This window comes from Hyla sarda, unplaced genomic scaffold (assembly GCF_029499605.1).
Source record: "Hyla sarda isolate aHylSar1 unplaced genomic scaffold, aHylSar1.hap1 scaffold_59, whole genome shotgun sequence".
In the NCBI taxonomy this organism is placed as follows: Eukaryota; Metazoa; Chordata; class Amphibia; order Anura; family Hylidae; genus Hyla; species Hyla sarda.
In genome coordinates this window covers 384,010-400,743 of record NW_026610603.1, presented here as the reverse complement: position 1 = coordinate 400,743, position 16,734 = coordinate 384,010, and the positions used below count along the sequence as shown (strand labels likewise).

Below are 16,734 nucleotides of genomic sequence, written 5' to 3'. Positions count from 1 at the left end.
GCACCGATTGTATATATAACTGACCCCCCAACTATAATCACTATCACTACACCCTCCATAGTGCACCGACTGTATATATAACTGACCCCCCCAACTATAATCACTATCACTACACCCACCATACTGCACCGACTGTATATATAACTGACCCCCCAACTATAATCACTATCACTACACCCACCATACTGCACCGATTGTATATATAACTGACCCCCCCAACTATAATCACTATCACTGCACCCACCATACTGCACCGACTGTATATATAACTGACCCCCCCAACTATAATCACTATCACTACACCCACCATACTGCACCGACTGTATATATAACTGACCCCCCAACTATAATCACTATCACTACACCCACCATACTGCACCGACTGTATATATAATTGCCCCCCCCCCAACTATAATCACTATCACTACACCCTCCATACTGCACCGACTGTATATATAACTGACCCCCCCAACTATAATCACTATCACTACACCCACCATACTGCACCGACTGTATATATAACTGACCCCCCCAACTATAATCACTATCACTACACCCACCATACTGCACCGACTGTATGTATAACTGACCCCCCCCAACTATAATCACTATCACTACACCCACCATAATGCACCGACTGTATATATAACTGACCCCCCCAACTATAATCACTATAACTACACCCACCATACTGCACCGATTGTATATGTAACTGACCCCCCCAACTATAATCACTATCACTACACCCACCATACTGCACCGACTGTATATATAACTGACCCCCCAACTATAATCACTATCACTACACCCACCATACTGCACCGACTGTATATATAACTGACCCCCCCAACTATAATCACTATCACTACACCCTCCATACTGCACCGATTGTATATATAACTGACCCCCCTAACTATAATCACTATCACTACATCCACCATACTGCACCGACTGTATAAATAACTGACCCCCCCAACTATAATCACTATCACTACACCCACCATACTGCACCGACTGTATATATAACTGACCCCCCCCCCAACTATAATCACTATCACTACACCCACCATACTGCACCGACTGTATATATAACTGACCCCCCCCAACTATAATCACTATAACTACACCCACCATACTGCACCGACTGTATATATAACTGACCCCCCCCCAACTATAATCACTATCACTACACCCACCATACTGCACTGATTGTATATATAACTGACCCCCCCAACTATAATCACTATCACTACACCCACCATACTGCACCGACTGTATATATAACTGACCCCCCCAACTATAATCACTATCACTACACCCAACATACTGCACCGACTGTATATATAACTGACCCCCCCAACTATAATCACTATCACTACACCCAACATACTGCACCGACTGTATATATAACTGACCCCCCCAACTATAATCACTATCACTACACCCACCATACTGCACCGATTGTATATATAACTGACCCCCCCCAACTATAATCACTATCACTGCACCCACCATACTGCACCGACTGTATATATAACTGACCCCCCAACTATAATCACTATCACTACACCCACCATACTGCACCGACTGTATATATAACTGACCCCCCCAACTATAATCACTATCACTACACCCACTATACTGCACCGATTGTATATATAACTGACCCCCCCCAACTATATTCACTATCACTACACCCACCATACTGCACCGACTGTATATATAACTGACCCCCCAACTATAATCACTATCACTACACCCACCATACTGCACCGACTGTATATATAACTGACCCCCCCAACTATAATCACTATCACTACACCCACTATACTGCACCGACTGTATATATAACTGACCCCCCCAACTATAATCACTATCACTACACCCACCATACTGCACCTATTGTATATATAACTGACCCCCCAACTATAATCACTATCACTACACCCACCATACTGCACCTATTGTATATATAACTGACCCCCCCAACTATAATCACTATCACTACACCCACCATACTGCACCGACTGTATATATAACTGACCCCCCCCAACTATAATCACTATCACTACACCCACCATACTGCACCGACTGTATATATAACTGACCCCCCCCCAACTATAATCACTATCACTACACCCACCATACTGCACCGATTGTATATATAACTGACCCCCCCAACTATAATCACTATCACTACACCCACCATACTGCACCGACTGTATATATAACTGACCCCCCCAACTATAATCACTATCACTACACCCAACATACTGCACCGACTGTATATATAACTGACCCCCCCAACTATAATCACTATCACTACACCCACCATACTGCACCGATTGTATATGTAACTGACCCCCCCAACTATAATCACTATCACTACACCCACCATACTGCACCGACTGTATATATAACTGACCCCCCAACTATAATCACTATCACTACACCCAACATACTGCACCGACTGTATATATAACTGACCCCCCCAACTATAATCACTATCACTACACCCACCATACTGCACCGATTGTATATATAACTGACCCCCCCAACTATATTCACTATCACTACACCCACCATACTGCACCGATTGTATATATAGCTGACCCCCCCAACTATAATCACTATCACTACACCCACCATACTGCACCGACTGTATATATAACTGACCCCCCCAACTATAATCACTATCACTACACCCACTATACTGCACCGACTGTATATATAACTGACCCCCCCAACTATAATCACTATCACTACACCCACCATACTGCACCTATTGTATATATAACTGACCCCCCAACTATAATCACTATCACTACACCCACCATACTGCACCTATTGTATATATAACTGACCCCCCCAACTATAATCACTATCACTACACCCACCATACTGCACCGACTGTAAATATAACTGACCCCCCAACTATAATCACTATCACTACACCCACCATACTGCACCGACTGTATATATAACTGACCCCCCAACTATAATCACTATCACTACACCCACCATACTGCACCGATTGTATATATAACTGACCCCCCCAACTATAATCACTATCACTACACCCACCATACTGCACCGATTGTATATATAACTGACCCCCCCAACTATAATCACTATCACTGCACCCACCATACTGCACCGACTGTATATATAACTGACCCCCCCAACTATAATCACTATCACTGCACCCACCATACTGCACCGACTGTATATATAACTGACCCCCCCAACTATAATCACTATCACTACACCCACCATACTGCACCGACTGTATATATAACTGACCCCCCCCAACTATAATCACTATCACTACACCCACCATACTGCACCGACTGTATATATAACTGACCCCCCCCAACTATAATCACTATCACTACACCCACCATACTGCACCGATTGTATATATAACTGACCCCCCCAACTATAATCACTATCACTGCACCCACCATACTGCACCGATTGTATATATAACTGACCCCCCCAACTATAATCACTATCACTACACCCACCATACTGCACCGACTGTATATATAACTGACCCCCCAACTATAATCACTATCACTACACCCACCATACTGCACCGATTGTATATGTAACTGACCCCCCAACTATAATCACTATCACTACATCCACCATACTGCACCTTCTGACCCCCCCAACTATAATCACTATCACTACACCCACCATACTGCACCGACTGTATATATAACTGACCCCCCAACTATAATCACTATCACTACACCCACCATACTGCACCGATTGTATATGTAACTGACCCCCCAACTATAATCACTATCACTACATCCACCATACTGCACCTTCTGACCCCCCCAACTATAATCACTATCACTACACCCACCATACTGCACCGACTGTATGTATAACTGACCCCCCCAACTATAATCACTATCACTACACCCACCATACTGCACCGACTGTATATATAACTGACCCCCCCAACTATAATCACTATCACTACACCCACCATACTGCACCAACTGTATATATAACTGACCCCCCCAACTAAAATCACTATCACTACACCCAACATACTGCATCGACTGTATATATAACTGACCCCCCCAACTATAATCACTATCACTACACCAACCATACTGCACCGATTGTATATATAACTGACCCCCCCCCCAACTATAATCACTATCACTACACCCACCATACTGCACCGACTGTATATATAACTGACCACCCCAACTATAATCACTATCACTACACCCACCATACTGCATCGACTGTATATATAACTGACCCCCCCAACTATAATCACTATCACTGCACCCACCATACTGCACCGACTGTATATATAACTGACCCCCCAACTGTATTCACTATCACTACACCCACCATACTGCACCGACTGTATATATAACTGACCCCCCCAACTATAATCACTATCACTACACCCTCCATACTTCACCGATTGTATATATAACTGACCCCCCACTACTATAATCACTATCACTGCACCCACCATACTGCACCGATTGTATATATAACTGACCCCCCCAACTATAATCACTATCACTACACCCTCCATACTGCACCGATTGTATATATAACTGACCACTCCAACTATATTCACTATCACTACACCCACCATACTGCACCAACTGTATATATAACTGACCCCCCCCAACTATAATCACTATCACTACACCCACCATACTGCACCGACTGTATGTATAACTGACCCCCCCAACTATAATCACTATCACTACACCCACCATACTGCACCGACTGTATAAATAACTGACCCCCCACAACTATAATCACTATCACTGCACCCACCATACTGCACCGATTGTATATATAACTGACCCCCCCAACTATAATCACTATCACTACACCCACCATACTGCACCGACTGTATATATAACTGACCACCCCAACTATAATCACTATCACTACACCCACCATACTGCACCGACTGTATATATAACTGACCCCCCCCAACTATAATCACTATCACTACACCCACCATACTGCACCGACTGTATATATAACTGACCCCCCCAACTATATTCACTATCACTACACCCACCATACTGCACCGACTGTATATATAACTGACCCCCCCAACTATAATCACTATCACTACACCCACCATACTGCACCGACTGTATGTATAATCACTGACCCCCCCCAACTATAATCACTATCACTACACCCACCATACTGCACCGACTGTATATATAACTGACCCCCCCAACTATAATCACTACACCCACCATACTGCACCGACTGTATATATAACTGACCCCCCAACTATAATCACTATCACTACACCCTCCATACTGCACCGACTGTATATATAACTGACCCCCCCAACTATAATCACTATCACTACACCCACCATACTGCACCGACTGTATATATAACTGACCCCCCCCAACTATAATCACTATCACTGCACCCACCATACTGCACCGACTGTATATATAACTGACCCCCCCAACTATAATCACTATCACTACACCCTCCATACTGCACCGACTGTATATATAACTGACACCCCCCCAACTATAATCACTATCACTACACCCACCATACTGCACCGACTGTATATATAACTGACCCCCCAACTATAATCACTATCACTACACCCACCATACTGCACCAACTATATATAACTGACCCCCCAACTATAATCACTATCACTACACCCACCATACTGCACCAACTATATATAACTGACCCCCCCCAACTATAATCACTACACCCACCATACTGCAGCTATTGTATACATAACTGCCCCCCCAACTATAATCACTATCACTGCATCCTCCATACTGCACCGATTGTATATATAACTGACCCCCCAACTATAATCACTATCAATACACCCACCATACTGTACCGACTGTATATATAATTACTGACCCCCCCAACTATAATCACTATCACTGCACCCTCCATACTGCACCGACTGTATGTATAATCACTGACCCCCCCAACTATAATCACTATCACTACACCCACAATACTGCACCGACTGTATATATAACTGATCCCCCCAACTATAATCACTATCACTACACCCACCATACTGCACCAACTGTATATATAACTGACCCCCCAACTATAATCACTATCACTACACCCTCCATACTGCACCGACTGTATATATAACTGACCCCCCCAACTATAATCACTATCACTACACCCACCATACTGCACCGACTGTATATATAACTGACCCCCCAACTATAATCACTATCACTACACCCACCATACTGCACCGATTGTATATATAACTGACCCCCCCAACTATAATCACTATCACTGCACCCACCATACTGCACCGACTGTATATATAACTGACCCCCCCAACTATAATCACTATCACTACACCCACCATACTGCACCGACTGTATATATAACTGACCCCCCAACTATAATCACTATCACTACACCCACCATACTGCACCGACTGTATATATAACTGACCCCCCCAACTATAATCACTATCACTACACCCACCATACTGCACCGACTGTATATATAACTGACCCCCCCCCCCCAACTATAATCACTATCACTACACCCACCATACTGCACCGACTGTATGTATAACTGACCCCCCCAACTATAATCACTATCACTACACCCACCATACTGCACCGACTGGATATATAACTGACCCCCCCAACTATAATCACTATCACTACACCCACCATACTGCACCAACTGTATATATAACTGACCCCCCCAACTAAAATCACTATCACTACACCCAACATACTGCATCGACTGTATATATAACTGACCCCCCCAACTATAATCACTATCACTACACCAACCATACTGCACCGATTGTATATATAACTGACCCCCCCCCCCCAACTATAATCACTATCACTACACCCACCATACTGCACCGACTGTATATATAACTGACCACCCCAACTATAATCACTATCACTACACCCACCATACTGCATCGACTGTATATATAACTGACCCCCCCAACTATAATCACTATCACTGCACCCACCATACTGCACCGACTGTATATATAACTGACCCCCCAACTGTATTCACTATCACTACACCCACCATACTGCACCGACTGTATATATAACTGACCCCCCCAACTATAATCACTATCACTACACCCTCCATACTTCACCGATTGTATATATAACTGACCCCCCACTACTATAATCACTATCACTGCACCCACCATACTGCACCGATTGTATATATAACTGACCCCCCCAACTATAATCACTATCACTACACCCTCCATACTGCACCGATTGTATATATAACTGACCACTCCAACTATATTCACTATCACTACACCCACCATACTGCACCAACTGTATATATAACTGACCCCCCCCAACTATAATCACTATCACTACACCCACCATACTGCACCGACTGTATAAATAACTGACCCCCCACAACTATAATCACTATCACTGCACCCACCATACTGCACCGATTGTATATATAACTGACCCCCCCAACTATAATCACTATCACTACACCCACCATACTGCACCGACTGTATATATAACTGACCACCCCAACTATAATCACTATCACTACACCCACCATACTGCACCGACTGTATATATAACTGACCCCCTCAACTATAATCACTATCACTACACCCACCATACTGCACCGACTGTATATATAACTGACCCCCCCAACTATATTCACTATCACTACACCCACCATACTGCACCGACTGTATATATAACTGACCCCCCCAACTATAATCACTATCACTACACCCACCATACTGCACCGACTGTATGTATAATCACTGACCCCCCCAACTATAATCACTATCACTACACCCACCATACTGCACCGACTGTATATATAACTGACCCCCCCAACTATAATCACTACACCCACCATACTGCACCGACTGTATATATAACTGACCCCCCAACTATAATCACTATCACTACACCCTCCATACTGCACCGACTGTATATATAACTGACCCCCCCAACTATAATCACTATCACTACACCCACCATACTGCACCGACTGTATATATAACTGACCCCCCCCAACTATAATCACTATCACTGCACCCACCATACTGCACCGACTGTATATATAACTGACCCCCCAACTATAATCACTATCACTACACCCTCCATACTGCACCGACTGTATATATAACTGACACCCCCCCAACTATAATCACTATCACTACACCCACCATACTGCACCGACTGTATATATAACTGACCCCCCAACTATAATCACTATCACTACACCCACCATACTGCACCATTTATATATAACTGACCCCCCAACTATAATCACTATCACTACACCCACCATACTGCACCAACTATATATAACTGACCCCCCCCAACTATAATCACTACACCCACCATACTGCAGCTATTGTATACATAACTGCCCCCCCAACTATAATCACTATCACTGCATCCTCCATACTGCACCGATTGTATATATAACTGACCCCCCCAACTATAATCACTATCAATACACCCACCATACTGTACCGACTGTATATATAATTACTGACCCCCCCAACTATAATCACTATCACTGCACCCTCCATACTGCACCGACTGTATGTATAATCACTGACCCCCCCAACTATAATCACTATCACTACACCCACAATACTGCACCGACTGTATATATAACTGATCCCCCCAACTATAATCACTATCACTACACCCACCATACTGCACCAACTGTATATATAACTGACCCCCCAACTATAATCACTATCACTACACCCTCCATACTGCACCGACTGTATATATAACTGACCCCCCCAACTATAATCACTATCACTACACCCACCATACTGCACCGACTGTATATATAACTGACCCCCCAACTATAATCACTATCACTACACCCACCATACTGCACCGATTGTATATATAACTGACCCCCCCAACTATAATCACTATCACTGCACCCACCATACTGCACCGACTGTATATATAACTGACCCCCCCAACTATAATCACTATCACTACACCCACCATACTGCACCGACTGTATATATAACTGACCCCCCCAACTATAAACACTATCACTACACCCACCATACTGCACCGACTGTATATATAACTGACCCCCCCAACTATAATCACTATCACTACACCCACCATACTGCACCGACTGTATATATAACTGACCCCCCCCCCCAACTATAATCACTATCACTACACCCTCCATACTGCACCGACTGTATATATAACTGACCCCCCCAACTATAATCACTATCACTACACCCACCATACTGCACCGACTGTATATATAACTGACCCCCCCAACTATAATCACTATCACTACACCCACCATACTGCACCGACTGTATGTATAACTGACCCCCCCCAACTATAATCACTATCACTACACCCACCATACTGCACCGACTGTATATATAACTGACCCCCCCAACTATAATCACTATCACTACACCCACCATACTGCACCGACTGTATATATAACTGACCCCCCCAACTATAATCACTATCACTACACCCACCATACTGCACCGATTGTATATATAACTGACCCCCCCCAACTATAATCACTATCACTACATCCACCATACTGCACCGACTGTATAAATAACTGACCCCCCCCAACTATAATCACTATCACTACACCCACCATACTGCACCGACTGTATATATAACTGACCCCCCCCAACTATAATCACTATCACTACACCCACCATACTGCACTGACTGTATATATAACTGACCCCCCCCAACTATAATCACTATCACTACACCCACCATACTGCACCGACTGTATATATAACTGACCCCCCCCCCAACTATAATCACTATCACTACACCCACCATACTGCACCGATTGTATATATAACTGACCCCCCCAACTATAATCACTATCACTACACCCACCATACTGCACCGACTGTATATATAACTGACCCCCCCAACTATAATCACTATCACTACACCCAACATACTGCACCGACTGTATATATAACTGACCCCCCCAACTATAATCACTATCACTACACCCAACATACTGCACCGACTGTATATATAACTGACCCCCCCAACTATAATCACTATCACTACACCCAACATACTGCACCGACTGTATATATAACTGACCCCCTCAACTATAATCACTATCACTACACCCACCATACTGCACCGATTGTATATATAACTGACCCCCCCAACTATATTCACTATCACTACACCCACCATACTGCACCTACTGTATATATAACTGACCCCCCAACTATAATCACTATCACTACACCCACCATACTGCACCGACTGTATATATAACTGACCCCCCCAACTATAATCACTATCACTACACCCACCATACTGCACCTATTGTATATATAACTGACCCCCCAACTATAATCACTATCACTACACCCACCATACTGCACCTATTGTATATATAACTGACCCCCCCAACTATAATCACTATCACTACACCCACCATACTGCACCGACTGTATATATAACTGACCCCCCAACTATAATCACTATCACTACACCCACCATACTGCACCGACTGTATATATAACTGACCCCCCAACTATAATCACTATCACTACACCCACCATACTGCACCGATTGTATATATAACTGACCCCCCCAACTATAATCACTATCACTGCACCAACCATACTGCACCGACTGTATATATAACTGACCCCCCCAACTATAATCACTATCACTGCACCCACCATACTGCACCGACTGTATATATAACTGACCCCCCCAACTATAATCACTATCACTACACCCACCATACTGCACCGACTGTATATATAACTGACCCCCACCAACTATAATCACTATCACTACACCCACCATACTGCACCGACTGTATATATAACTGACCCCCCCAACTATAATCACTATCACTACACCCACCATACTGCACCGATTGTATATATAACTGACCCCCCCAACTATAATCACTATCACTGCACCCACCATACTGCACCGATTGTATATATAACTGACCCCCCCAACTATAATCACTATCACTACACCCACCATACTGCACCGACTGTATATATAACTGACCCCCCAACTATAATCACTATCACTACACCCACCATACTGCACCGATTGTATATGTAACTGACCCCCCAACTATAATCACTATCACTACATCCACCATACTGCACCGATTGTATATATAACTGACCCCCCCAACTATAATCACTATCACTGCACCCACCATACTGCACCGATTGTATATATAACTGACCCCCCCAACTATAATCACTATCACTACACCCACCATACTGCACCGACTGTATGTATAACTGACCCCCCCAACTATAATCACTATCACTACACCCACCATACTGCACCGACTGTATATATAACTGACCCCCCCAACTAAAATCACTATCACTACACCCAACATACTGCATCGACTGTATATATAACTGACCCCCCCAACTATAATCACTATCACTACACCAACCATACTGCACCGATTGTATATATAACTGACCCCCCAACTATAATCACTATCACTACACCCACCATACTGCATCGACTGTATATATAACTGACCCCCCCAACTATAATCACTATCACTGCACCCACCATACTGCACCAACTGTATATATAACTGACCCCCCAACTGTATTCACTATCACTACACCCACCATACTGCACCGACTGTATATATAACTGACCCCCCCAACTATAATCACTATCACTACACCCACCATACTGCACCGACTGTATATATAACTGACCCCCCCAACTATAATCACTATCACTACACCCTCCATACTTCACCGATTGTATATATAACTGACCCCCCACTACTATAATCACTATCACTGCACCCACCATACTGCACCGATTGTATATATAACTGACCCCCCCCAACTATAATCACTATCACTACACCCTCCATACTGCACCGATTGTATATATAACTGACCACTCCAACTATATTCACTATCACTACACCCACCATACTGCACCAACTGTATATATAACTGACCCCCCCAACTATAATCACTATCACTACACCCACCATACTGCACCGACTGTATGTATAACTGACCCCCCCAACTATAATCACTATCACTACACCCACTATACTGCACCGACTGTATATATAACTGACCCCCCCAACTATAATCACTATCACTACACCCACCATACTGCACCGATTGTATATATAACTGACCCCCCCAACTATAATCACTATCACTACATCCACCATACTGCACCGACTGTATATATAACTGACCCCCCCAACTATAATCACTATCACTGCACCCACCATACTGCACCGACTGTATAAATAACTGACCCCCCACAACTATAATCACTATCACTGCACCCACCATACTGCACCGATTGTATATATAACTGACCCCCCAACTATAATCACTATCACTACACCCACCATACTGCACCGACTGTATATATAACTGACCACCCCAACTATAATCACTATCACTACACCCACCATTCTGCACCGACTGTATATATAACTGACCCCCTCAACTATAATCACTATCACTACACCCACCATACTGCACCGACTGTATATATAACTGACCCCCCCCAACTATATTCACTATCACTACACCCACCATACTGCACCGACTGTATATATAACTGACCCCCCCAACTATAATCACTATCACTACACCCACCATACTGCACCGACTGTATGTATAATCACTGACCCCCCCAACTATAATCACTATCACTACACCCACCATACTACACCGATTGTATATATAACTGACCCCCCACTACTATAATCACTATCACTACACCCACCATACTGCACCGACTGTATATATAACTGACCCCCCCAACTATAATCACTATCACTACATTCACCATACTGCACCGACTGTATATATAACTGACCCCCTCAACTATAATCACTATCACTACACCCACCATACTGCACCGACTGTATATATAACTGACCCCCCAACTATAATCACTATCACTACACCCTCCATACTGCACCGACTGTATATATAACTGACCCCCCCAACTATAATCACTATCACTACACCCACCATACTGCACCGACTGTATATATAACTGACCCCCCCCAACTATAATCACTATCACTGCACCCACCATACTGCACCGACTGTATATATAACTGACCCCCCAACTATAATCACTATCACTACACCCTCCATACTGCACCGACTGTATATATAACTGACCCCCCCAACTATAATCACTATCACTACACCCACCATACTGCACCGACTGTATATATAACTGACCCCCCAACTATAATCACTATCACTACACCCACCATACTGCACCAACTATATATAACTGACCCCCCAACTATAATCACTATCACTACACCCACCATACTGCACCAACTATATATAACTGACCCCCCCCAACTATAATCACTACACCCACCATACTGCAGCTATTGTATACATAACTGCCCCCCCAACTATAATCACTATCACTGCATCCTCCATACTGCACCGATTGTATATATAACTGACCCCCCCAACTATAATCACTATCAATACACCCACCATACTGTACCGACTGTATATATAATTACTGACCCCCCCAACTATAATCACTATCACTGCACCCTCCATACTGCACCGACTGTATGTATAATCACTGACCCCCCCAACTATAATCACTATCACTACACCCACAATACTGCACCGACTGTATATATAACTGATCCCCCCAACTATAATCACTATCACTACACCCACCATACTGCACCGACTGTATATATAACTGACCCCCCCAACTATAATCACTATCACTACACCAACCATACTACACCTCCCATTTCTCCACTACACCTCCCATTCCTCCGCTACACCTTCCCTCCCTCGGCTACACCTTCCCTCCCTCCACTACACCTTCCCTCCCTCCACTACACCTTCCCTCCTGACACTACACCTTCCCTCCCGACACTACACCTTCCCTCCCGACACTACACCTTCCCTCCCGACACTACACCTTCCCTCCCTACACTACACCTTCCCTCCCTCCACTACACCCTCCCTCCACTACACCTTCCCTCCCTAAACTACACCTTCCCTCCCTAAACTACACCTTCCCTCCCTAAACTACACTTTCCCTCCCTAAACTACACCTTCCCTCCCTACACTACACCTTCCCTCCCTACACTACACCTTCTCTCCCTAAACTACACCTTCCCTCCCTAAACTACACCTTCCCTCCCTAAACTACACCTTCCCTCCCTAAACTACACCTTCCCTCTCTACACTACACCTTCCCTCTCTACACTACACCTTCCCTCCCTACACTACACCTTCCCTCCCTAAACTACACCTTCCCTCCCTAAACTACACCTTCCCTCCCTAAACTACACCTTCCCTCCCTACACTACACCTTCCCTCTCTACACTACACCTTTCCTCCCTACACTACACCTTTCCTCCCTACACTACACCTTTCCTCCCTACACTACACCTTCCCTCCCTACACTACACCTTCCCTCTCTACACTACACCTTTCCTCCCTACACTACACCTTTCCTCCCTACACTACACCTTTCCTCCCTACACTACACCTTTCCTCCCTACACTACACCTTTCCTCCCTATACTACACCTTTCCTCCCTACACTACACCTTTCCTCCCTACACTACATCTTCCCTCCCTACACTACACCTTCCCTCTCTACACTACACCTTCCCTCCCCACACTACGTCTTCCCTCCCCACACTACACCTTCCCTCCCAACACTATACCTTCCCTACACTACGCCTTCCCTCTCCACGCTACACCTTCCCTCTCCACGCTTCACCTTCCCTCACCACGCTACACCTTCCCTCTCTACACTACACCTTCCATCCCTACACTACACCTTCCTTCCCCACACTACACCTTCCCTCCCCACACTACGTCTTCCCTCCCCACACTACACCTTTCCTCCCTACACTACACCTTTCCTCCCTACACTACACCTTCCCTCCCTACACTATACCTTCCCTCCCTACACTATACCTTCCCTCCCTACACTATACCTTCCCTCCCTACACTACACCTTCCCTCCCTACACTACACCTTCCCTCCCTACACTACACCTTCCCTCCCTACACTATACCTTCCCTCCCTACACTACACCTTCCCTCCCTACACTACACCTTCCATCCCTACACTACACCTTCCCTCCCTCCCTACACTACACCTTCCCTCCCTACACTACACCTTCCCTCTCTACACTACACCTTCCCTCCCTCCCTACACTACACCTTCCCTCCCTACACTATACCTTCCCTCCCTACACTACACCTTCCCTCCCTTCACTACACCTTCCATCCCTACACTACACCTTCCCTCCCTCCCTACACTACACCTTCCCTCCCTACACTATACCTTCCCTCCCTACACTACACCTTCCCTCCCTACACTACACCTTCCCTCCCTCCCTACACTACACCTTCCCTCCCTACACTACACCTTCCCTCCCTACACTACACCTTCCCTCCCTACACTACACCTTCCCTCTCTACACTACACCTTCCCCTCCCTCCCTACACTACACCTTCCCTCCCTACACTACACCTTCCCTCCCTACACTGCACCTTCCCCCCTACACTACACCTTCCCTCCCTCCCTACACTACACCTTCCCTCCCTACACTATACCTTCCCTCCCTACACTGCACCTTCCCCCCTACACTACACCTTTTGTCCTCTTATGACTCCAGCTGTATTTCTTCCCCATTGATTCGGCTCAGCTACATCCCCTAATGTGACAGTCCGCTCCACAGGAGGCAGTGTGGGGTGACCCCAGCCGGCACTGTTCTTACCTGGTGTAGTTGGTGTTCTGTGCCCAGCAGAGTCCAAGGCAGAGGGTGAAGCAGAGTAGCAGAGCGGAGCTCATGGTGTAGTGCTGACCGGACAGGAGGAGGAATGAGGCAGCAAATGGGTGTCAGGAGGACAAGAACCTAGGGGGGCGGGGGTAAATGGAAACAGATGTGCGCTGTACTCCCCCTCCAAGTACACTGACACCACACTCATCACTGTGCACTCACTATATACACTGACACCACACTCATCACTGTGCACTCACTATATACACTGACACACCACACTCATCACTGTGCACTCACTATATACACTGACACCACACTCATCACTGTGCACTCACTATATACACTGACACCACACTCATCACTGTGCATTCACTATATACACTGACACCACACTCATCACTGTGCACTCACTATATACACTGACACCACACTCATCACTGTGCACTCACTATATACACTGACACCACACTCATCACTGTGCATTCACTATATACACTGACACCACACTCATCACTGTGCACTCACTATATACACTGACACCACACTCATCACTGTGCACTCACTATATACACTGACACCACACACATCACTGTGCACTCACTATATACACTGACACCACACTCATCACTGTGCACTCACTATATACACTGACACCACACTCATCACTGTGCACTCACTATATACACTGACACCACACTCATCACTGTGCACTCACTATATACACTGACAACACACTCATTCACTGTGCACTCACTATATACACTGACACACACACTCATCACTGTGCACTCACTATATACACTGACACCACACTCATCACTGTGCACTCACTATATACACTGACACCACACTCATCACTGTGCACTCACTTATATACACTGACA

General features: G+C 45.1%; 1 protein-coding gene across 1 annotated transcript in view; it reads right to left on the bottom strand.

The window, feature by feature from the left end:
• The window catches only part of PCOLCE (procollagen C-endopeptidase enhancer), a 69,587-nt gene extending 53,586 nt beyond the window's left edge, over nt 1-16,001 (bottom strand). The window contains exon 1 of the mRNA XM_056554176.1: nt 15,845-16,001. Coding sequence (XP_056410151.1) covers nt 15,845-15,918 — 74 coding nt within the window. The 5' untranslated portion in view covers nt 15,919-16,001. The remainder of the gene's footprint in view (nt 1-15,844) is intronic.
• Between the last annotated feature and the right edge of the window lie 733 nt (nt 16,002-16,734).